We start from the raw sequence: 24,268 nt of genomic DNA on the forward strand, positions 1-24,268 counted from the left end.
TAAAAATAGATCCCTAACACTGAATCTTTTCAATTATTTTGATTCCATCCGCACTCCCTCTTCATAAATAAGAGCATAGAACTCACCAGGAAAATAATTAATTTTGAGGACTGATCATTTAACTGATTCAGACAATTTTGAAAATGTTTTCCTTGGTTTGAAGCTATGATTTTTTAAGTCAGCCAGTGGCATAGAAATATAGAATGATACAGGACCAAAGAGGGCCATTCAATCACCTGCTGTTTCTCTTTCAGGATGCGTGTTCCTCTTAGAGCAGAGGTATAAGGGGAAACTTAACATTAGTGTTCAAAATCATGAAGTTTTGACAGAGTAAATAGGAAGAAATTGTTTGCAGTGGCAGAAAGTGTCAATAAAGGAAGGTTTGCCTTTATAGAGTGCCTTTCCTGACATCTCAAAGGAAACCCCAAAGCACTGTACATACAGTGAAGTATCTAGGTACTCGGAGGATCTGGATTTACGGTAAGTGACAAAAGAGCCTGGGAAAATCTTTTTGAGTACTGAATTGTTGTGATCTGGAATACACTGCTTGAAGGGATGGTGGAAGCAGATTCAGTAGTAACTTTAAAAATAGATTTGGTTAAATATTTGAAAAGGAAACATTTATAAGGCAAACATCAGTTAAGTGGGGCTAATTGAGTAGCTCTTCGAAAGATCTCACATAGGTGCAATGGGCTGAACGGTCCCCAAATGTGTCATATCATTCTGTGATTCTAAAGCATGCTGTGACGTTAGATGTTAATGCACATTAAGGAGGGCAAGTGTCTGGTTTTGTGGTGCAGTGCCAATCCCCTTAAAAGCACAGGATTCTTTGAGTTTTGTCATACTTCCATGCCATCAGTAGAAAATGGAAAATATTCCACATTGACCTGACTGTAAAGTTCATTAGCTCTGTACGTAAGTTGTTGGGAAGTATCCCCCTACACATACAAAGTCTTCTCAATCAGGCTTGTGTTAGTTCTCGTATTCTTAAACTGCTTAACTGGAGAATTTACAATCTAGTTTCATTGCCTTTGGTACCTGTCAAATGTATTTGCAGTATTGTTAATTAGTATAATTCTGCACTCTTGTTTTTCTATTGCTCTGCAGAAATGTTCTGTTTTTTCACATCTTTACTAGAGGATCAGGGGTCCAATTAATGCTTTGTTCTTGAAAGCAAGTGCAAGATGTTTGTACCATTGATAATTGCTTTGCTTTGAACTTTGAAGCTGTTTCTGATTTTTCCATGTTTATGACAGAATTCATTCTGTTTCCCCAGACTGTGACCATACAATGCTTCACGGATGCTGGGCATAAAATGTATGGTCATTAAAGGCAGCATCTATTGTATTTGTGGGAGAAGTCCAGAGGAAACCAGTGATGGTAATTTGGACTATTTTTTAATCACAGTTCCATTCAGAATTGCAGCTGCAACCCTACCAGTGATAACACTTTCAAGGTTATTTTAAACTGGGAATAAGATCACACACCATGGATTTATTTTTGTGATTAACACAGTGTTGAGAATTTTGAATTTGAGGTATTGAGGGGCCGAGGGTCGATGCAGGTCAACAAGAACAGAGGTGAGTTGCAGAATACAGGCAACAGAGGTTTCCAAGAGCTGAAGTTTAAAGAGTGGAGAATGGGAGAGCAACCAGAACAGTATCAGAGTAATTAATTCAAAGTTTTCAAAGATCTGACTAAGGATTTCAGTGGCGTGTATGCTGAGGTAGGTCTGAACCGTCAAGAAAGTCACGTGGTGAAGGACAGAGCCAATCTTTACACACTTGTATTAGCGTTTCAAACATGCACCTACTAATCCAGCAACTACAGGTTCACTCTGTTCCTATTTGTTGGAGCATAAGTGAATCCACAGTTCAAGCACACAATTAAATACAATTAATATATAATTAACAGAGAGCTCAGCACTGTTCATTAGGTGGAAGATGGCAAGGATATAGGTTTGGAAGCTTAGCTTGCAGTCCAATAGGTCCTAGAGGTTATGTACAGTCAGCTTCAATCTGAGGCAGTGGCTTGGAGTCCATGGCAAGGGTACACAGTTTAGGTGCTACATGCAGTGACTTCAGTCTTCCCAATGGTTAGCTGGAAGAAAGTGACTGGGGATTGGATAGCTAGTTTAACAACATAGAGACAGTGAAAGGGGTTAGAGAGATGGAGCAGAGGTTGAATGCTTTTGTTCAATCCCCACCGCAATATCAGCTGGCTCAGTCTTAAGCCAAGCCATATAGGGATGGTGATTCATCCATAAGTGGTCATAAGATTTCAGGGCAGCCATAATCTAGGCTTAAAACATTAGTAAGATCCAAGTATGTAATAATGCCAATCATTTCCAAGTATGTTCCCTCCCTACCAGCACTGTGGGTGTTACCAACACCACATGGACTTCAAGAAAGTGGCATACCACCCCCTTTTCAAGGGCAATTAGAGATAAGCATTAAATGCTGGTCTAGTCAGTGATACCCGCATCTCAGAAATGAATTTAAAACATTTTGGTTTCAGTTAGTTTGTATCAATACATGTTAACTTAACATTAAGTCTTTCAGATACAGCTTTTAAATACTGCAGCCAAATAAATACTTCTAACATACAGTAACTTTTAATTGAACAATTTTGACAACTACTTTACACACTTCAAGGTTCGACAAACAATAAATGATATAAATAACCATACAATCTATTTTTAATTGTGTTGCTTGAGGGACAGAAAGGTTAGCTGGGACATAGGCAGAAGCACCGTGCTTTTATTTGAATAGTGCCATGTGATCTTTTACATTTATTTGAGAGAGCCAATGAGTCTTATTTATTTTTTGTCTTATTTGAAAAACTGGTCCTTCATCAGTGCTGCACTCAAAGTTTCTGGAATGGGCTTAAAGCCACAATCTTCCGACTTCAAGGCGTTACCACTGGTCCAATGTAATGTATGTAACTTATAGAGATTGTTCACTTGCAGAATGCAGGCAATATTGGATTAGGCAATGGCCTGAACTTCCTGACTACAGTACAGGTAAAATCATCTTTGACGCATGCATCATTGTTAAGGTCAAGTTTGCAAGTTGTTTGGTTACATAATCAGCATTCAGGTATTGTTATACTGTAAACACCAACACTAATTAAATATTCATTCAGGAAACTTGTCATTTGTTCCATACCTTACTTGGCACGCAGCTTTCTATAAGAGGACAAGTATTGTCTCACTTGCATTGTAGATAATCTGGTGTGGTCCAGGTTTTCAGCAGAATGTGGCTATGTTAAAATTTAATACCATGATAGCTCGACCCTTGAAAATGCCAAGCAATAATACATTTTGTCCTCTCAAATGTGAGTTGTGCCTGCAAATTAAATTTTGAGTTAGTTATTACATGAGAATCAATACTACCAGGTGTATTACTGATGCTGAGAACAATTTGCACTACTTGTTGCTACATGTTGACAGTGCATTGCTTTAAGTGAGGTTTTCCTTTTTGGTATCACTGTGCCAAATGTACTCGGTGGCAGCATTGTGATATCAGTAAAAGAAAGTCTCTGTCCTTTTCTGTCATCCTGCATTACTCAAAGTTTCCATTCAAAGTTATGGTTGGATCAGCAAATAACAAGGTGACCCAGTGAGCGTGCTGTCTAGATTCGTGAACACTGTTATGCAAACTGAAATTCTGTGACCATTTTCTTGAATTGCATTGTTTTTCAGTAAATAATGTAATGTGTCAAAACACATGAGAGTGTTATGGGCACCTTGGAACGGAAGAGTGTCTGAAATGGCCATAACTCTCAAATGTAACAATGACAATGTAAAGCAATATTATCTCAGTAGAACTACTTGCTTTTAGGTACAATAGAATTTGTTTTAGAGAAATAAAGTAACAAATATTGTACGAGAAAGCTAGTGAAGACTAAAAGAACATTGTTCCAGTGACAACAAAGAAATATGAATTTGTTTTTATTAAAAAATAGATTTTCAGACAAGTGGAGCAGCAGGTTGGGACTCCAATGTGTTTGCGCAAGAATAATTTCCTGTATCATTTCAATTGAACTCCCCCATCCCGGAATCACCATTTTTTCCCTGAAAAGCAAAAATGGTATTGGTCATCAGAGTAAATTTGATTATCTGTATTATAATAATTTATTAGAAAATATAAACTTTGAAGGAGAAGGTCCTGCCTTGACGTTTAAAAACCATAACACACTTTGGTGGGAAGACCTCTCATGGTGGCATATCCAAATGACATCTAAAAAATAAAGTTTATTTATTAGTCACAAGCAATTAAGTTACTGTGAAATTTCCCTAGTCGCCACAGTCCGGTGCCTGTTCGGGTCAATGCACCTAACCAGCACGTCTTTCAGACTCTGGGAGGAAACCGGAGCCCCCGGAGGAAACCCACGCAGACACGGGGAGAACGTTCAAACTCCACACAGACAGTGACCCAAGCCGGAAATCGAACCCGGGTCCCTGGCGCTGTGAAGCAGCAGTGCTAACCACTGTGCCACCTCTGATATAATCCCTCATTGAAGTTGTTTTTCAAACTCAAATCTGTGTCAATTCAAGGCAAGCTTTGGGAATAGATAAGAAACTGTCGGCAAGGTGGGAAGAAATGATTCATATTGGCAGAGAAGTTCATAAACTTCTGTAAGAGGACAAATATCGCACATGCTATCTCTACACATACCAGCCTGAAATTTTTACTTGATCATAGTTACATTTGTAACTTGCTCAGTCATCTGTTGGTTTGTGAGCTTTGTAAAAGTTTCCTTTTTCCTATTCTTCCTTTTGCCAGACAATGTCTGACTGAATTGACCTCATCAACGTATTAGCCATTAATGCCAAAAATCTATAGTATGTCACATCAGACATGTAAAATCACATCTAAGTTTTAAACATTACTTTGTTTATCACATTTAAAACTTTCAATCAGCCAATCTTGTCCTTCCAGAAGTTCTTGCTGCCCAGAATATCTATAGCAGTTCCATAGTAGTCTTTCAACAAAGATTTGTTGACAGTAATTACAATAATATTTTAGAGTGACATTCTTCATTATATTCCAGATGACCTCTAATCGTGATGTTCAATTTTGAACCTGGAAAATGGTTTCCTCAAAGGTTATTGTGACATGGCGCAATTAAATTTCAGCATTGGCTAATATTGCCAATCATTTTGAATTGTTACAAACATCTGTATGTTACATATATGGTACAGATTCTCTAATTATGGAGAGAAACTTTACTTTGAATTGATATTGATCTGGTTTTTTCTACTGTTTAATATGTAAGGGTCATTTTGCATTTGAAGCATAATTTGTCATCACTGTTGTGATGTGGCCTTTTAAAGTAAACAATTAGGAGCATTTGAATCTCACATGGCAGATACTTGGATTTCTTCAACAATTTCAAACAATTGCTTAGTAGCTTTAAGAATGGATTAAAATTTTTTTTAAAATATTCCATAGAATTGCCGAAGTGTTCTTTATATTGAAGAGGTTTTTATGCTTCAAGTGACAGTTGTATTTGCATCATAGCTACTGTGGCACTGCAGAAATTATGGGTGGTTAAAGACTTGACTTAAGATATCTGTTGCAGTTGTACTCCTTCATTGCATGTTAGGATGGCACAGTGGGATGCTATTTAAACATGTTTTTACCATTGAATATGCTTCCACCACCTTCTTTCTAAGTAGATGCGAGTTTATGTGATGGCCGTGACCATTATCATTGACAGTGCACAACATGTACAATGTACAATAGCGAGTTGTTGTACAGTCTTGGGCAAATTATTGTAGAAGTTTTCTTCCCAATTCCTGGAATGTTCAGCTAAACTGAGTCTGAGGTTTGGCCAGTGTTATTGAATTGACTAGTTGGAGATGTGGGACCAGAGTTTGGGGATGACTGTTGGTATGAATTTTTCAAAGAGGAAGGATGTAATCATGGCTAACTTTGCCTGTTATTTAAAGAAGGAGTCACATATGCTTGGCTTCACACTGGCAAAATGTAACTGAATGCTAGGGAACATTATTGGTATTAACTTAACCGTGAATGTCTTACACTGTTGGAGGAGGTGTATGTGCTTCATGTGCAAAGACTGGGGGCTCAGGTGTGAAGATCTTGCATGCTTCCATGTCACATCACAGTGGTGTCACTATGCAGGGTTCAGAGATCAGATGTGGAGGATAAACATAAAATTGCTGACAACACTAAGCAGGTGTGATTTGATTTGATTTATTATTGTCACATGTATTAACATACAGTGAAAAGTATTGTTTCTTGCGCACTATACAGGCAAAACATACCGTTCATAGAGAAGGAAATGAGAGAGAATGTAATGTTGCAGTCATAGCTAGGGTGTAGAGAAAGATTAACTTAATGCAAGTTAAGTCCATTCAAAAGTCTGACAGCAGCAGGGAAGAAGCTGTTCTTGAGTCGTTTGGTATGTGATCTCAGACTTTTGTATCTTTTTCCCGAAGGAAGAAGATGGAAGAGAGAATGTCCAGGGTGCATGGGACCCTTAATTATGCTGGCTGCTTTGCTGAGGCAACGGGAAGTGTAGACAGAGTCAATGGATGGGAGGCTGGTTTGCGTGCAGGATTGGGCTACATTCACGACCTTTTGTAGTTCCTTGTGGTCTTGGGCAGAGCAGGAGCCATACCAAGCAGTGATACAACCAGAAAGAATGCTTTCTCTGGTGCATCTGTAAACTTTGGTGAGAGTCATAGCTGACATGCCAAATTTCCTTTGTCTTCTGAGAAAGTAGAGGCATTGGTGGGCTTTCTTAACTATAGTGCCGGCATGGGGGGACTAGGACAGGTTGTTGTGATCTGGACACCTAAAAACTTGAAGCTCGCGACCCTTTCTACTTTGTCCCCGTTGATGTAGACAGGGGCATGCTCTCCTTTACGCTTCCTGAAGTCGATGACAATCTCCTTTGTTTTGTTGACATTGAGGGGGAGATTATTGTTGCAACACCAGCTCACCAGATTCTCTATCTCGTTCCTGTACTTTGTCTCATCATTGTTTGAGATCCGACCCACTGCGGTGGTGTCGTCAGCAAACTTGAAAATCGAATGTGGTAGCATCGATGATTAATCCCACAAATCGGCCGATGCGAGAATCTCCCATCCCGCTGCGTTTATTTTTTAGTGCAGCGGGCCAGGAGATTCTCGCATCGGCCGATTTGTGGGATTCGCACAAATGTTCGCGCCCTGCTTGCGTTTCCCAGCGTTGGATTTACAGTGGCGTCTGCTGTGCGCCGGAAATCGGCAGGGAGGTGCAAAGACCATTTACATGGTCATCGTAATATAATTAAAATACTTAGCGGGCCCAGGACTGAAGTTACCGGGCCCGACAGCATCTCCCACCCACCAGAGTATTTCAGTCCAATGGAGATTACAGTAGCTCCCCACTTTCGGGGAGCTAGCGGCCAGACCCTGATGGAGTGAAGTGGGGGCAGTTGGGGCCCCCCAGAGGGTCAGGCAATGGGGGTGGTGCCCCCTGGGCATTGGCATCCTGGCAGTGCCAGCCAGTGTCCCCTGGCACTGCCCAAGCAGAAAAGTGCCAATGTCCAGGAAGCACCTTGGTGCTGCCCATCAAGCATGGGGCAGTGCAAGGGGGCTGGGCATATGGGGTGGGGCCTGATGGGTCAGGGCCGAGGGGGCAATTAGTGGCGGTGGGGGGGCCCCGCTGCCACTCTGCATAGGGATCAGTGGGGGAGGGAGGGCAGCAATTGGGGCGGGGGGTTCGGCACTCTGGAGAGTGGGGGCTGGGCCTGGGGGCAGGTTGGGGCTGGGAATGGTCAGGGGCACAGCGATTGGACCATGGGAGGGCCAAGAACCGGCGTTGCAGGGGTCATGAGGCAGGCCAACAATCAAGAGGCCATCAGTGAGGAGCCGGTGCACATTTACTAATCTCAGTAGTGATTGATCGGTACATGCTCAGTGGCCCGCTCAGCACGCTGCAGTGGAGAGGTTGACACTGTCCCTGTCTCTGTAAGGCCACCAGTGTAATATCATTAAAAACTAGGGGCCCCGCCCCCTAGTTTTTAATGATATTCACACTGGTGGCCTTACAGTGTACATTCTTCTCTGAACTCCCACTGAAAAAACCAGTGTGAATTACTCCAGTTTTCACGCAAATTCAACACTTAGAATTTTTTTGGGAGAATTCCGTCTAATGTTTCAGATCTGTGACCTTTTTTCAAAACTAGGAAAGGTGTGAATGTAATAGGTTTTGCGCATTTGAAAGTTAGTTGCGGAGGATTGGTGTCATAGTGTGGTTGGTGGAAACAAGAACAAAAGGGAGGTAGGTGATAGATTGAATGGCAGGAGAGATTAAATGACCAATGGTTTCATGTCGCAAGGCCAAAAAGAATGGTAATTGGTCAAGTAAAGAAACTTAAGGTAAAAGCTAACTGAAGAAACTTAAGATGTGTCTAGAGGAAGTGTGAATGGCAGGATTCTGAATAGTTGCCATCTGAAAACAAAGGAAATAAGAGAGAAATGAAAGAAACGAACCAAAAAGAAATGAAACAAATTGGGGACAGAGGTTGCAATCTAAAGTTGTTGAACTCAAATGTTGAGCCTTGAAGGCTAACAGAAAGAAAGTGCACGATGCTGACTTAGTGAAATAAAATCATAAAACATTTAATCTCCCAGCGCTGCTTTTAGCAAAAAAAAAGCCTATCTCAAAATGTTGGCAAAAGATATTTCCAACAGTATTAGCTTCAGAGTCTTCAGAACTTCTGAGGCAGCGCAGTGACACTAGTTGAATTGTTCCTTCAGAGGGTCAGCATAGACACAATGGACCAAATGATCTCCTCCTGTGCTGTAGACATTCACTTGTCAGCTCAATCTCACCTCACTAACAATAAAAAATAATGAAGTTTCAAAACTCTGGTGTCAAGATCAATAGAAAATATGAGACCCAAAATACAAAACCTGTTTCAGCTCCTGCTTCCTGCGTTCAAGCCAAACAGCTGCTCATCTCCATCATATTCCCATATAAAATCATTAATGAGCACGCCACTGGTAATGGTGTAAGCTATGATTCCCTGGGCATTGAAAATTTTAAAATAAAAAAGATCTTATCTTCCAAACTAAGAGTGAGCTTGCAGCATTCCAATATCGATTGGTTTTACAAGTTAACAGCTGTCTTTTATTATTAGCTTGATATCTTTATGTGATGGGCAAGAGGGTTTCTCACTGTGGAGTGTTAACATGTCAGTATGACTCTTTTTGCTCTGACTGCATTAGGTCAATCACGGGAACATTTTTTTATATTTGCTTTCTACTCTCCCTTATTTTCCAGAAGACGTTGGCTCCTTGCTAGAATAGGATTCAATGCGTACTTTGCCCAAGTGGCCATCATGAGGCAGAATATGAAGGGGCAACTAAAATTAACATGCTGAACAGAGACAGTTCTGAAGCAACTGGGAAATGAAGTTTGAAATTATGATGGGAGTACCAGTGTTACATGTTAGAATAAACCAAACAAGATAACTAACAGAAAGGTGGTTAAATTGTAATGAATTTTACAATTGGACTGGAATTATGTGTGGCAGAATTGTGGCAGGAAAGTGTGTTGGGATGAAAGTGTGGCTAAGGTTATAAACCAACAGATGAACGAATTAACATTACACAGATAAGTTGAGCAATATGAACATGAATAGCACGTTAACAGCAATTAAAATCTTTGCTATTCTCCTCAAAATGTACGCACGGCAAAGATGTTTCTCCTGTGCTAACTCTATATAAAATTGTTCCTTGAAGCACAATTGCTGACTTAGGAGGTGTAATGTAGTATTTCTGCTGTCTTGAGACTGACATAAAGCCAATTGCAGATCATTCAATCTCTTTCAATTCAATACTGAACCGATGACATAATATATACTTATAAGTAAGAGTTTTCTGAACAGCCATTGACAGATTGTCAATACATAGGATGGATTTGCCCACACAGATTTAGATTAGGAAGGATACTGATGATCCTTCACCTGATCAAAGTATCGAGCTAACCAAATTGAACAGAATGACACATAATATATCTCAAACTGCCTCTGGAACACAATGCATTTGGTGATCCCTTTTGTGCATCAAATGTGATGTATGCTCTTGTACTTTGCAGAAGCAACTAGCAGTAAGCAAATATTACCTCTGCATGTTTTAGAACTGTAAGAAGTCTCACAACACCAGGTTAAAGGGCCACTCTTTGGCCCTCTCTCTGCTCACATTGTCTGTACCTTTAAGACTTGATTACCTGTAAAGACTCGCATTCCAACCATTATCTTGTAAATTGAGTTTGTGTCTTTATATGCCCTGCTTGTGAACACAACTCCTCACTCACCTGAAGAAGGAGTGAGACTCCGAAACCTTGTGTTACCAAATAAACCTGTTGGACTTTAACCTGGTGTTGTGAGACTTCTTACTGTGCTTACCCCAGTCCAACGCCGGCATCTCCACATCATGTTTTAGAACTAGCAAAGACTAAAATGCTTCTCTATAGTGGCCCTTTAGCCAGGTTATTTATTAATTGTTTGAAGATTCCAAACAGGTCACTTCAAAACCTTTTTACGAGGAACAATTTCCTCAATCATTCCTCATAATTTAGAGTGCAATTATACTGCCACCTTTAACACATTTGGAACTGTTCCCAATTCAGCGTGATACAGTATAATCAGAAGCCAGATACTAAATCTGACTGTCAAGTACATTAAAGCAAAGGAAATTAAGGATTTCACACCATATCCAAGTGTATAAGTGGCAGTATATCTTGCTGGAATTTTTTGTTGGATGGCACTAGGAGTGCCAACTGCATGGATCTTTCTCCTCACAGTCCAGTTGTTTTGCTTCAAAATAGAATCCTCCCTGTACATTTTTAGATTCCCAACCCACTTAGCATGAAATGTGCAGGAATAATCCTATGTGCATCATCGTACCATGATGATATCCATGAAATGCGTACTCTCTATGTTCAGGACCAGCATTTCAAGTTGAATGATAGCATAAATACAGGCGACCTGTTACTGCACACTCAAAACAGATAGCCATCTCAGACCCCAGTGTAATGGCAGCCTTAAATCCTTGAAACTGGAAGTAACAAAATACACAGTCTTAATTGTGTGCTAGCCCATTTGTAAATTCCTTTGAAAACTTTGCAGAATCACAACTCTTCATTTTCTTGACTAATCAGTCTGAAATACGAACATGGTAAAATTGTCAAGTTATGTTTATAATGCTGTAGGTCCAAGTTACAGCTTTACTTAGTTATTGAATATATGGTTGCTAGTGTCAAACAAAACTTAACCTGGGGGGTTTCTCACAATTTATATATCATTGAGAAGAAAAATCAGATTAAAAGGGGGTTTCTGAGGTCCAACCTTTTGAGGGGCAAAATAGGGAAACGCTGGAAGAATGATGCTCTCGGAAAGTGAGCAGTTGGAAAAGATACCACTGAGGGCCCTATTTTACCATTTTCATTCTAAGTGCTGGGCAGACTTGAAACTGGGAATGTTTCAGATCTGACTTTTAGACCCGTACTCAGGCACCCCCTTATGCACTCTGCTTGAAAAAATAGCAGTGATTCTGAATCGTGCTGCAGAAGCCTGTGGGGCTTAATGCACCCGAAAGGCTGCGGCTCCGATCGGCACCACCAACTGCACATGTGCAGTAAAAAAAAATAGAAAAATGCTCCCCTGCCATATCGCTCCCAGGTTGAATAATACCTCCCCCTGGCCCCCACAGACATTGCCCCACCCCCACAACATTAATGACCCCCTTATCACCCCAACACCCGCCCCCCGCGACCCAGACCGATCGCTGCCCCTTTCCCCCCCACCGATCACACACAGAGTGGCAGCGGACTTCCCCATCTCCCCCCCACCACTGATTGCATGCAGAGTGGCAACGGATCCCCCCTGCCTCCCACCCCCACCCCCCGCCACCCCCAACTGATCTGAGTGGAGCCATCTGACCCACCTCCCTCCCCCTCCCCCACCACCGATCTACGTCAGAGAGCCATCTGACACCCCCCCTCAGCTCCCTCACCAACCTGAGTGGAGCCATCTGAGTCAGAGAGCTGCCAGACGCTTGAAACTTACCTCCTCAGAAGCTGGATCGCCCAAATGGGACCTTTGTGGACCATATCTGTTTCGTGCCAAATCTGGACAGGCGAACGTGGCGGTAAAGGGGGAAATGCCTGTAAGTTTGGGTGTGCAGTCCATTAAGTCAATTTAAATGCATGCAAATGCATTTAAATTGACATTGTGCTCATTTTGGGCGCAGTCCCGATGGCGGCGATTTTCAGCCCTTGGTAAAGGGGGAACGGGCGTGGAGGCAGGCACGGATCACGCTACTCACCTCACGCCCGACTTTACCATGTTTTCATGCCCAAAAACAGGCGCAACTTGATGGTAAAATCGGTCCCTGAATTTTAACTTGGGATGGTAGGTGGGAGTTATTGTGTGTTCACTCCAGGACATGAATTGTGTGCTGGGCAAACTGAATTACTGCATATGTCTTCAACTCATTTCATAGAATTGTGTCTAATAAAGTCTGCCTTCCATGCAGTCTGGGATGCGAATCAGATCTGCCGTGGAGGCAATTATTAAATGCAGTACTGAAACAGGTCATTTGGTCCAGCCAGTCTCTGCTGGTACTCCACGTGTCCCTTTTTCTCCCACTTACTCTTTTAGTTTTCTTTAGAAAGCAGCCAAGCTATTTACTCCAATCACTAGGGCAGCACGGTAGCACAGTGGTTAGCACTGCTGCTTCACAGCTCCAGGGACCTGGGTTCGATTCCCGGCTTGGGTCACTGTCTGTGTGGAGTTTACACATTCTCCTCGTGTCTGCGTGGGTTTCCTCCGGGTGCTCCGGTTTCCTCCCACAGTCCAAAGATGTGCAGGTTAGGTTGATTGGCCATGCTAAAATTGCCCCTCAGTGTCCTGAGATGCGTAGATTAGAGGGATTAGCGGGTAAATATGTAGGGATATGGGGGTAGGGCCTGGGTGGGATTGTGGTCGGTGCAGACTCGATGGGCCGAATGGCCTCTTTCTGCACTGTAGGGTTTCTGTCATTTCTGTCTGTGACTTACCGTGATAATGAGTTTCACATTCTGACTGCTGGGTAAAAAAAATCGCTCCTGTTTTGCTGTTTGATTTATCAGTAATAATATTGTATTTATGGCCCCAGGTTTTGGATTCTTCCATTAGTGGGAACATCCTCCACACATCTACACTGTGCAACCTAGTCCTTATTTTTAAAATTGCAATCAGGTGTATTCATTTCTTCTCTATTCTAAAGAAGAAAGCTTCATCCTATTCAATCTTGCTCACCAGCTGTAATCTCTGTTCTGCTACCATTCTTTTACATTTTATTTCTCCGGAGCTTCCATGTCCTTTTCATACTGTGCAAATCAACACTGTGCATAGTATTCTCAGTGTAATTCAGCCAGAGTCCTGTACAATCACTTCACTACTTTTGAATTCCATACTCTTGGAATGTAATCCCAGTGCTCTATTAGTATTTTTAATTGCTTTACTATCTCGGAATGTTGCTTTTAATGATTTACTTATCTGTATCACTGGATCTCTACACTCTTCTATTCCTTTTACAAGAACACAAGAAATAGAAACAGGAGTAGGCCTTCAAGTCTACCCTACCATTCAATATGATCATGGCTGATCTAGGTCGGCCTCAACTCCTTCTCTGTGCCATTTCCCCATAGCCCTCTAGTTGATCGATCAAATATTTATGCACCTCCACTTCAAATACTTCTAATGATCCAGCCTGCACCACCCCTTGGGGCAGGGAATTCCAGAGAACCACCACACTCGGTGAGAAGAAATTTCTACGCATTTCAGCTTTAAACGGCCGGCTTTTTATCTTGTAGCTATGTCTCCTTGTTCGAGACTCTCCCACGAGTGAAACATCTCATCATCTCCCCTGTCAAGCCCTCTCAGGATCTTGTGTGTTTGAATAAGGTTACCCCTCATTCTTCTGAACTCCAAGGAATACAGACCCAGACTATTTAGTCTCTCTTGATAGGACAACCCTCTTATCTCAGAAATTAGCCTGGTGAATCTCCTTTGGGCTGCCTCCAATGTTACTATATCCTTTTTAAGGTAAGGGGACCAAAACTGTATGCGGTATTCCAGGTGAGGCCTCACCAACACCCTGTACAATTGCAACAAAACCTCCCTATTTTTAAACTCAACCCCTTTGCAATAAAGGCCAAAATGCCATTTGCCGCCTTCACTTCTTGTTGAACCTGCTTGCTCGCTTTTTGTGATTCATGCATTAGAACACACAAGTCCCTCCGTACATCACTCGCCTGATAATAATATGCCTTTTGATTCATCCTACCAAGTGCATGACCTCACACTTCCCCACATTAAACTCCATTTGCCAGGTTTTCGCCCACTCACCCAATCTATCTATATCCTGTTGCAGAATCACAATGTCCTCATCACAACATGCCTTTCCACCTATCATATCTTTGGCAAATTTGGAAACCTTACATTCTGTTCCTTCCTCCAGGTCATTAATATAATAGTGAACAATTGCGGGCCAAGAACTGACCCCTGCAGTACTCCACTAATTCCATCTTTCCACTCTGAGAAGGACCCATTTATTCCAACTCTCTGTTTTCTATGTGACCGCCAGTTTTCAATTCGTGTTCTAAGATACAGTTTGTTTCTATTTTTCTTACCAAAGTGTATCACCTCGCATGTAAGTTAAAGTTAATTTGCTGCTTAACTGTCCAATTTGCAAGCTTACCAATACGTTTTTCTATTCATTCTTTCCCGGTGTTGGCTCTGCCCATCTTTAAATATTGATATTGAGGTATTTGTTCCTAAGTCTAAATCATTAATGTAAATTATGAATAACAATGCTAGCACTGATCTTTGTGGAGCACTGCTTTCTATCTTTGTCCCCTCTTTCTACTTTCTGTTTTTTTGAGCCAATTTGCTAACCATATAGCCATTTGTCTCCTGCCTCCACATGTCATGGTCCCTTATCAAAGGCCTTTTGAAAAGCCATGTTATATGACATTCACTGCATTGTCTGGGACTATTTCTGTTACCCCTTCAAAGATTTCTATCAGGTAAGTTTAGACTTTCAGAATCCATGAAGACTTTTTCTTCTTTTTGTCTCCAGATTCTCACTTATCACTTATTTTAGTGTAGATTTGAGCCTCTTTGCTATCGCTGGCTGGCCTATAATTCCCAAGTTTAATTCCGTTTCCATGGGATTACACAGTTTTCTTTGGACTGCGTATAGTTTTATTCCTGAGCCTTTCTGCATCTTGCGGACTGAGTTACCGACCATGCATTTGATCATCTCCATGTTCATGTCTGAATTTCTCCAAGGAAAGGATTGTTGCATCGCCATCTGGTGGATTTATAAATCATGCTGATATTTGATTAATGAGATTGATTGAGTCATATAATGTTAAGTGGGGTGCCATTAAAGTTAATTGTGGGAATTTCCTTGAAGCGACGCTCACTCCACTGCCATAAGTTAATTGGGAGTACTGTAAAACTTCAGGTTTGAAGAAATTCCCGGCTAAGGAGTACAGAACTTGACTCTGACAGTACAATGGAAGCAGAATACTGTGGATGCTGGAGATCTGCAATGAAACCAGAAAGTGCTGGAAAAATACAGCAGGTCTGCCAGCATCTGTGGAGATGTTTCGAGTCCAACGTGAGTCGTCTTCGGAGAAGAATTCATATTGTCTGAAGAAGAGTCATATTGGACTTGATAAGTTAACTCTGTTTCTCTCTCCACAGATGCTGCCAGACCTGCTGAATTTTTCTAGCACTTTGTTTCTATTTACTCTGACAGTGCTCCCTACTCTGATAGGCTACTTACTGTAGTGTGAGTGATAGGGAATTGTACTGTAGTATGAGTAATAGGCCAGAGTCAATAGAATCGCAAAAGGTTTCTGGAATTAATGGTTTGGAAACTTTCCTGGGTTGCAGTCTGACATGCAGTTAAGGGTTGCAGGTAATGGAGAGCTTGGGGTTTTGAACGTGGACTCAATGACTACCTTGGTCTCAGGATAGAGAATGAAGGGCAGCAGGTATAATTATACCCACCATGGAGATTCTAAAGTTCATGCTTTTGTGAACCACAGTCTGTGTAATTGGAAATGACCTGTGTGTTTACTTTTGTGTCTGTTTGCTTTACAGGTGGTCCAAACATGTGGGCTATCACCTCTGATGAACGAAGCAAACATGACCAGCAATTTTTAAGTCTTAAACCACTTGGAGGGTTACTTTCAGGTATGTGCCCTGTATAACTTTGAGACCAAAATGAAATATGTGCTTTAGCATGCTCTTTGTATGACTGTCATAGATTGCCAGTTACTATGTTGGTGTTCTTGTGTTGAGTCAATGTAAATTTCTCAATCTAATGTAGAATCTGTGGTATAACTGCGCTTTAAGGAGTGCATTTGAGTACAAACCAATGGGCCAGATTTTGCAGTTGTAATGATGGCAAGACTGTGAGTATTTTTAACCATTTGTGAAACTGTCAGCAATTTCTATCATCTGCACATAAGCCGTTAAATGTGAATACCCATAAGTAGCTCTCAGTGATCTGTTGCTTGACATAGAAACATAGAAAAACTACAGCACAAAACAGGCCCTTCGGCCCCACAAGTTGTGCCGAACATATCCCTACCTTTTAGACCTACCTATAACCCTCCATCCTATTAAGTCCCATGTACTCATCCAGGAGTCTCTTAAAAGACCCTATTGAGTTTGCCTCCACCACCACTGACGGCAGCCGATTCCACTCGCCCACCACCCTCTGTGTGAAAAACTTCCCCCTAACATTTCCCCTGTACCTACACCCCAGCACCTTAAACCTGTGTCCTCTCGTAGCATGATGTGGAGATGCCAGCGTTGAACTGGGGTGAACACAGTAAGAAGTCTCACAACACCAGGTTAAAGTCCAACAGGTTTATTTCGTAGCAGCCAGTTACACCCTGGGAAAAAGCCTCCGAGAGTCCATCCGATCTATGCCTCTCAACATCTTATATACCTCTATTAGGTCTCCTCTCATCCTACGTCTCTCCAAGGAGAAAAGACCGAGCTCCCTCAGCCTATCCTCATAAGGCATGCCACTCAATCCAGGCAACATCCTTGTAAATCGCCTCTGCACCCTTTCAATCTTTTCCACATCCTTCCTGTAATGAGGCGACCAGAACTGAGCACAGTACTCCAAGTGGGGTCTGACGAGGGTCTTATATAGCTGCATCATTATCCCCGGACTCCTAAACTCAATCCCTCGATTGATAAAGGCCAGCACACCATACGCCTTCTTAACCACCTCCTCCACCTGCGGGGCTGATTTTAGAGTCCTATGGACCCGGACCCCAAGGTCCTTCTGATCCTCTACAGTACTAAGAGTCTTTCCCTTTATATTGTTGAACAGTTTTAAATCTCCATCGACGGCAATCTTTAGACATCAGTGAACTGACAAGAATCCCCTCATTTGTGCTGTAACATTCCTCTTGAAACCCTTCCAAGAGGTTACACCTTTTTATTGAGGTGTAATTGCGGTTTTAATGCCCTACTGAGTCGTAACTATGACTGAATAACCACTCTGGCCCTGAAAGGCTAAATTTATAGTTGTTTGATACCATTTTTCCAAATAGAAATTATTTCTTAAATATTGTTTATGACATTTCAGCTTCTAATGGGTATTCTCCAATCTTTATTTCTCACTTTGAAAAATTTGTAAAAAAAGTGAAGGAATAATCATTGCATTTTACTTTGCCATTTGCTCTTTGTGATAATTCTTCAATATAATTAGCTGCTTACCCTGCTGGATGATCTCACTCTTCCTGAGCGCCAGAGATCCCATTCGTTGACACCAAAGTTAAATCAGGAGAGGAAAATCCAGGCCACAGAGAGTGTTAGATTTTTGCGGGCAGCTTTCTTTGAGGTCAGCTGACCACAAAATCCAGATCGGTAGATCAGAATTTACATGAGAACATCTCGAGGAGGTATTTCACACTAGTTGCAGCCGAACTGCAACCAATTTTGATGTAACTTTGAAATTGAAGTTTAAAAAGCATTTTAAATGGTCAGCAGGGATGGTACTAATTTAATAGAAGGGCTGACTGATCCCCACTCAAATACTGGGACAGGGAACTTTGTGCAAGCGTTTACAAGGGGTGCAGTATAACAGGATGCACTAATCTAGTAGATCCTGGTGACAATTTGGTAGGAAAAATAGAACTGTAGCATGACTATTAATCTCTTTGTCATTTTGTAACTACATTAGTCAGTGATTAGTTGTTCTAACTCTGTTGAAAGGTTTTCATATAACCCAGTAGATACCAACAGCTTTTAATTTTTTTTTCCCTTCTCCTTTTCCGTTTTTTATGTACCAGGATATATCTTATGCCACTCTGAATCTTTAAGCCAATACTGCTTCGCTGAAAACTGTTTTAAAATGTTTTTAATTTGACAAATCAACTTGAAAAAAAGCTTACACAGATTCCCTTTTTATGAAGAATAAATAGTCTTTATCCTACTGTGATATGAAGTTTTTTTTATTTTATCAGTAATAGTAATTAATGATTTCAGTGTGTCACCGTCAACCATTTTTAGTTAGTAAGATCTTTTTGTTTTAAGAGTAATAAAAAGTAAAAGTAAAGTTTATTTATAAGTAAGGCTTACATTAACACTGCAATGAAGTTACTGTGAAATTCCCCTAGTCACCACGGTCCAGCGCCTGTTTGGGTCAATGCACCTAACCAGCATGTCTTTCAGAATGTGGGAGGAAACCGGAGCACCCGGAGGAAACCCACACAGACACGGGGAGAACATGCAAATTCCACACAGACAGTGACCCAAGTCGGGAATCGAACCCGGGTCCCTGGCGCTGTGAAGCAGCAGTGCTACCGCGTATGTACCACAGTTTCAAATAAATTATGATTCTTTCCTACATCTCAGCACTGCAGGACTCCCATCTTTCAGGCTACAGCATTTAAAACCCACTATTTAAGCATGACCAGTAATTAATTTTTCACACCTTCTCCAGCACTCTGTTCTGATGTGGGAACCACAGCTGTGTAATGAGCCATAGCTCATTGCACACATTTCTTTATTGAAAAATAGTGAATGGGCCAACTAACTGTTTCTAAAATATGCTTTTGCTGTGGTGCAGGTTCAGGATTTTCTTTATTCTTTTATGGAATATGAGAGCATTGCTGGCTCGGTCTGCATTTGTTGCCCATCCTTAATTGTCCCAGCGAAGATGGTAGTGAGCCACCTACTTGAACTGCTACAGTCCACCTGGTGGCGGTACATTCACAGTGCCATTGGGTAGGGAGTTCCAGGATTTTGATCCTGCAATAGAGAAGGAATGGGGATGTAGTTCCAAGTTAGGATGGTTTGTGGCTTGGAGGGGAACTTGCAGATGGTGGTGTTCCGATGTGTTGCTGCTTAGTTCTTCGACTTGGCAGAAGTCATGGGATTGGCAGGTGCTGTTGAAGTAACTTAGTGAGTTGCTGCAGTGCTTCTTGCATACCACACTCCTGTATGTTATAGCCACTGTGCGCTGGTGGTGGAGGGAGTGAATGTTTATGTTGGTGGTTGAGGTGCTGATCAAACAGGCTGCTTTGATGGTGTCAATCATTTTGAATGCTGTTGAACCTCACATCATCTGGACCAGGCAAGTGAAGAGTATTCCTTCCGACGTTTCCTTGTAGATGGTAGACAGACTTTGGGAGTCAGTGTTATTTGCCTCACAATTTCCAGCCTCTCACCTGCTCTTGTAGCCACAGTATTTATGTGACTGCTCCAGTTCAGTTTCAGATCCAACCACCTCAACCATTTTCCTTTGTGCTAAGCATGACTCCAAACAGTGGAGAGTTTCCACCTGATTGCTGCAATTTTGCTGGGGCTCTTTAATGCTACACTCAGTTGAAAGCAGCTCTGGCAGTCACTCTCAACTCTTCATTTCTTGAGTTTAGCTGTTTTGTCCATATTTGTCCCAAGGTTGTTATGAGATCAGAAGCTTAGTAGTTCATGGAACCCAAACTGAACATCAGTGAGCAGGTTATTGCTGTGTAAATGTCGCTTGATAACACTGTTGACAGCACCTTCCATCACTTTGAAGATCAAGAGGATGCTGACTAGATTGGATTTATTCTTTTTCTAGACTAAACATACCTGAGCAATTTTCCCCAGGGCAATTTGGCTGGGCCTTTGAATTGCTAGTCCAGTGATATTACCGCTAGGTCACCAAATGGCCTCCTCCCGCTCCTACCTTCTATCTCCCCTTGATGCTGCAGCAGCCTCGTCTAAGCTGGCTGCACTAAAATATATCTAACTATGGTCCCTTTACAAGACACAATTTGTACTTCACTATCCTTTGAGCCTCCACACAAATAATTTAGTCTTAATGGCTCATGCTTCTGGAGGCGCATGAGGTAGACTAGGCACTGCATTCTTCCCTGGCCACAATCAATGTTTGCGTGTCGCTCCAGCATCTGTTGACCAGGTTTGATGCCAAATCATCTTGACAGAGAACTATTGGGAAAGTGTTCTAGAGGATGCATCTAAAATGGCTGAAAGAACTTTGACCAGTGATGGAATGCTGGAAGCAAGGAACAAACCCACTGAACAAGAAATTGTGTGTCCACAGGCTGGAAAGAGTGTGGTGAGGCCATGGAGCAGCTTGAGCACAATGACAAAGATTTTCTCATCAATGAATTGGGGTACAGAAAAGTCAGTGGAGCTTGGTAAAGATATGTGGTAGGAAGGTGCAGAGCTCTGTGCAAGATTATGTCTGACTTCTGTTACTTAACACAGAGAATGGGATACTCAGTAGTGAAGAAGTTCTGGTTGTATCACAACTTGGTATGGCTCCTGCTCTGTCCAAGACCGCAAGAAACTACAAAGGGTCGTGAACGAAGCCCAGTCCATCACTCAAACCAGCCTCCCACCCATTGATACTGTCTACACTGCCTGCTGCCTCGGAAAAGCAGCCAGCATAATTAAGGACCCCACACACCTCGGACATACTCTTTTCCATCGGGAAAAAGATACAGGAGTCTGAGGACCCGTACCAACCGACTCAAGAGCAGCTTCTTCCCTGTGCCATCAGACTTTTGATTGGACCTACCTCGCATTAAGTTGATCTTTCCCTATACCCTAGTTATGACTGTAACATTTTGCCCTCTCTCTTTTCCTTCTCCATGTACAATATGCTTTGTCTGTGTCGTGTGCAAGAAACAATACTTTTCACTGTTTATTACTACATGTGACAATAATAAATCAAACCAGATCAAAGTTGTTAAAAAGTATTCTCATTTTAGTGAGGTTGTATTTTATGAAAGTTAGGAGGCTGGCGTGGAGAACATTTAGGAGTTCAAGTCTTAGATGCGGAGGCTATAGATTAGGGTGTCTGTCGCATTGTGGGGTGGACAGCGATGGAGTTATAAGTCTTTAGGCCAGTGCAGCAACAATGACATGATGATCCCTCTGACCGAAGTATACTTTACGTGGGATAAGATGCATCTCTGCACACACATGGTTTGTGATTGTTTACACATTTTTTCTTTCCTAAGATTCAAATTGGGGTGCATCTGTGGAGCTGTTGTTTCATAGTGATATAAATCCCTTCCCTATTAATTCAAATGCATTTATTTTAACGCTTAACAGGTGACCAAGCTCGAAATTTCTTTCTGCAATCTGGTTTGCCAAAGGTAGTACTGGCTGAAATATGGTGAGTACTGACCTGTCACTGTTTTTACAGTCATTTCTTTTATCGTATTTTAACTACTAGCATTGAGACAAGTAAATAAAATGTGAAATGTGTAACCCAGCCTAATACATTCAAATTGTGACTGGGGTTTTGTCCTACTCAAGGGTTTTTCAAACTGGTGATCAAAGAAGTGAATGACACCTCATCTGCCTAACTTTACTTGTAGAAACCATCATTTAAACTAACCAGGCCAATCTGTCCTCTCAGTAAGAACCTTTGTAGCACCCCATTTATTCCACTCATGAAGAAAATCTTTGTTGTTCTTATGTGACTTGGTTGCTGGTCAGTTATTGGATTTTTCTGTTCTTTGTCTTTTGCATACGTTGTGTTTGTTAAACTTTTATTGGGATGTTGCACGAAAACTGCAGGTATAATGTTTTCAATGTGTGAACATTGCTCAGGCTTGTTTCATGCATCAGGGCCAATATGCTGTGATGTTGTTTTAATATGATTCTTGTGTGCTATTCTTGATTTGATATCTCAGATTATTCTCACCATTGCCACCACCAGTAATAATGTGCATTCACCACTGCTGAACTTACTTATATAGCTCTCACTGCTCTAAACAACATAATTCCACAATAAACTTCACTGAGATCTTAGTTGAAGCTTCAATATAGATAATAAATTTAACTTCTCCTTGTGTACAAATCTTTCCATTACTTCACTGCTCTCTCTCCATACTTCCTCCAGCTGTCATCCCTCCCACGATCTCTGTGCTTTTCCGATTCTGGCCTTGTGCATGTTCCCGATTTCCTTCACATCACCATTGATAGCCACGCCTTCAGTTGCCTGATGTGGAGATGCCGGCATTGGACTGGGGTGGGCACAGTAAGAAGTCTCACAATACCAGGTTAAAGTCCAGGTTTATTTGGAATCACAAACTTTTGGAGCGCTGCTCCTTCATCAGTTGCCTGGGTCTTGAGCTCTGGAATTCCCTTGCTTCACCTCTCTCCTTTATGCCACTTCTTACCTACCTCTTTAACCAAACATTTGGTCATCTGTACTGAATCTCTATGTAGCTTGATGTCAAATTCTGTCTGGCAGTACTCCTGTGAAGTACAGTGAGAGATTCTTTTCTAAGTTAAAGGTGCTTTTTAAATATTAGTTGTTCTTGTAAAATAGTAACCAGAAAACAATACAGCTTGATAAAGTGTTTAATCGCTCTGGCACATAAAATAGTATTTTACATGTTCTCTTAAAACCGTGTGGAACATGGTGTCAATAAATGAAATTTACTCTGAATGCCAAATGTTTTGAATTTCTACAGTGAATAACTTGAAAATCTATGGCAGAGCTTGTCATTGCATTCTTGTTATTCCAACTTTTTGAAAACTGGGCTTATGCTTGGGGCAATCTTCTTTTAGTTTAGTTGCAGGTACTGTATAACTTGCCAATTCTCACTCATTGGGAATATACTGATGGACAAGTCTCCTGATCTACCTCCTTTCTTACTTTACACCAGTGTTTTTCTTCTTTTGAAATTTTCTCTTTAAACCTCTCTAATTATATACCTACCTCCTCCTTTCTCATTCCTCTTAAAACTTAGCTCTTCAATCAAACGTTGCATCTCTTTTCTTTAATTCTTTCACTGGGTGTGAGCTTCATTGGCAAAGTCTCATTTGTTGCCCATCCCTTGAGAGGTGGTGTAGTGAGCTGACTTCTTGAACCGTGGTGAGAAGTTTAACAACACCAGGTTAAAGTCCAACAGGTTTATTTGGTAGCAAAAGCCACACAAGCCAAAAGCCAACGCCGGCATCTCCACTTCTTGAACCATTGCAGTCCATCTGGTGTAGATATATATACACATTGAAGTTAGGAAGGAATATCCCTATCTCACCGGCCTATTATTTTTGTCAAATTCTGGCCCTGTGAAGTATTTTGAACTTGTTTTGGATTAAGGTGCAAGTTATTGTTTTAGGTGTCTTGTACAGAATCTTCTCAGACCATTAAAATCTAATTTCTGCCTTGAAAATGGAATGGGTTTGGGAAATACATGTATTATCAGTGTGATTTCTCAGAAGTTAATTGAATGTTTAAATCTTATGTCAATAATACTTCAACTCTGAGTAATGCCTAGAATCCATTAAATTCTGTAATATAATTGTAGATTTTTCCCCCCCTTCTGTATAGGACTCTAGCAGACTTGAACAAAGATGGAAAAATGGACCAACAAGAATTTTCCATAGCTATGAAACTGATCAAGATGACCCTTCAAGGTCACCCAGTGCCCCCCACTCTTCCACTCATTATGAAACAGCCACCAATCCCTTCACCTTTAAGCTCTGCACGATTTGGTAAATAAACATTTCCTAAGTGTAGAATAGATTATTAAAATATTGTATTTGGTACCTCATATTTTAGTGCCATGTTCACGCAGAATTTATTGTATTTGCATTAAAAGAGGTACATTTGAGCAATACATATCAGTAAGCAAGTATTTAAATTGTCCATAATGATGAATTACAAGTTGTTCATATTTAAATTCCA

The 24,268-nt window shown here is 41.3% G+C and overlaps 1 protein-coding gene across 6 annotated transcripts in view; it reads left to right on the forward strand.

Annotated features, from left to right (window-relative positions):
- Nucleotides 1-24,268, forward strand: part of LOC144493636 (intersectin-2-like) — a 195,797-nt gene that overhangs the window by 60,011 nt on the left and 111,518 nt on the right. For 3 of the 6 annotated variants that reach the window (XM_078212896.1, XM_078212899.1, XM_078212897.1), the window contains 3 exons: nt 16,183-16,275; nt 21,676-21,739; nt 23,912-24,075. In XM_078212896.1, coding sequence (XP_078069022.1) covers nt 16,183-16,275; nt 21,676-21,739; nt 23,912-24,075 — 321 coding nt within the window. Of the gene's footprint in view, nt 1-1,354; nt 1,381-16,182; nt 16,276-21,675; nt 21,740-23,911; nt 24,076-24,268 lie in introns of those variants that run through there. The other 3 variants (XM_078212895.1, XM_078212898.1, XM_078212900.1) reach the window with 2 other exon arrangements.

The sequence above is a fragment of the Mustelus asterias genome, chromosome 5, assembly GCF_964213995.1.
Source record: "Mustelus asterias chromosome 5, sMusAst1.hap1.1, whole genome shotgun sequence".
Taxonomy (NCBI): domain Eukaryota; kingdom Metazoa; phylum Chordata; class Chondrichthyes; order Carcharhiniformes; family Triakidae; genus Mustelus; species Mustelus asterias.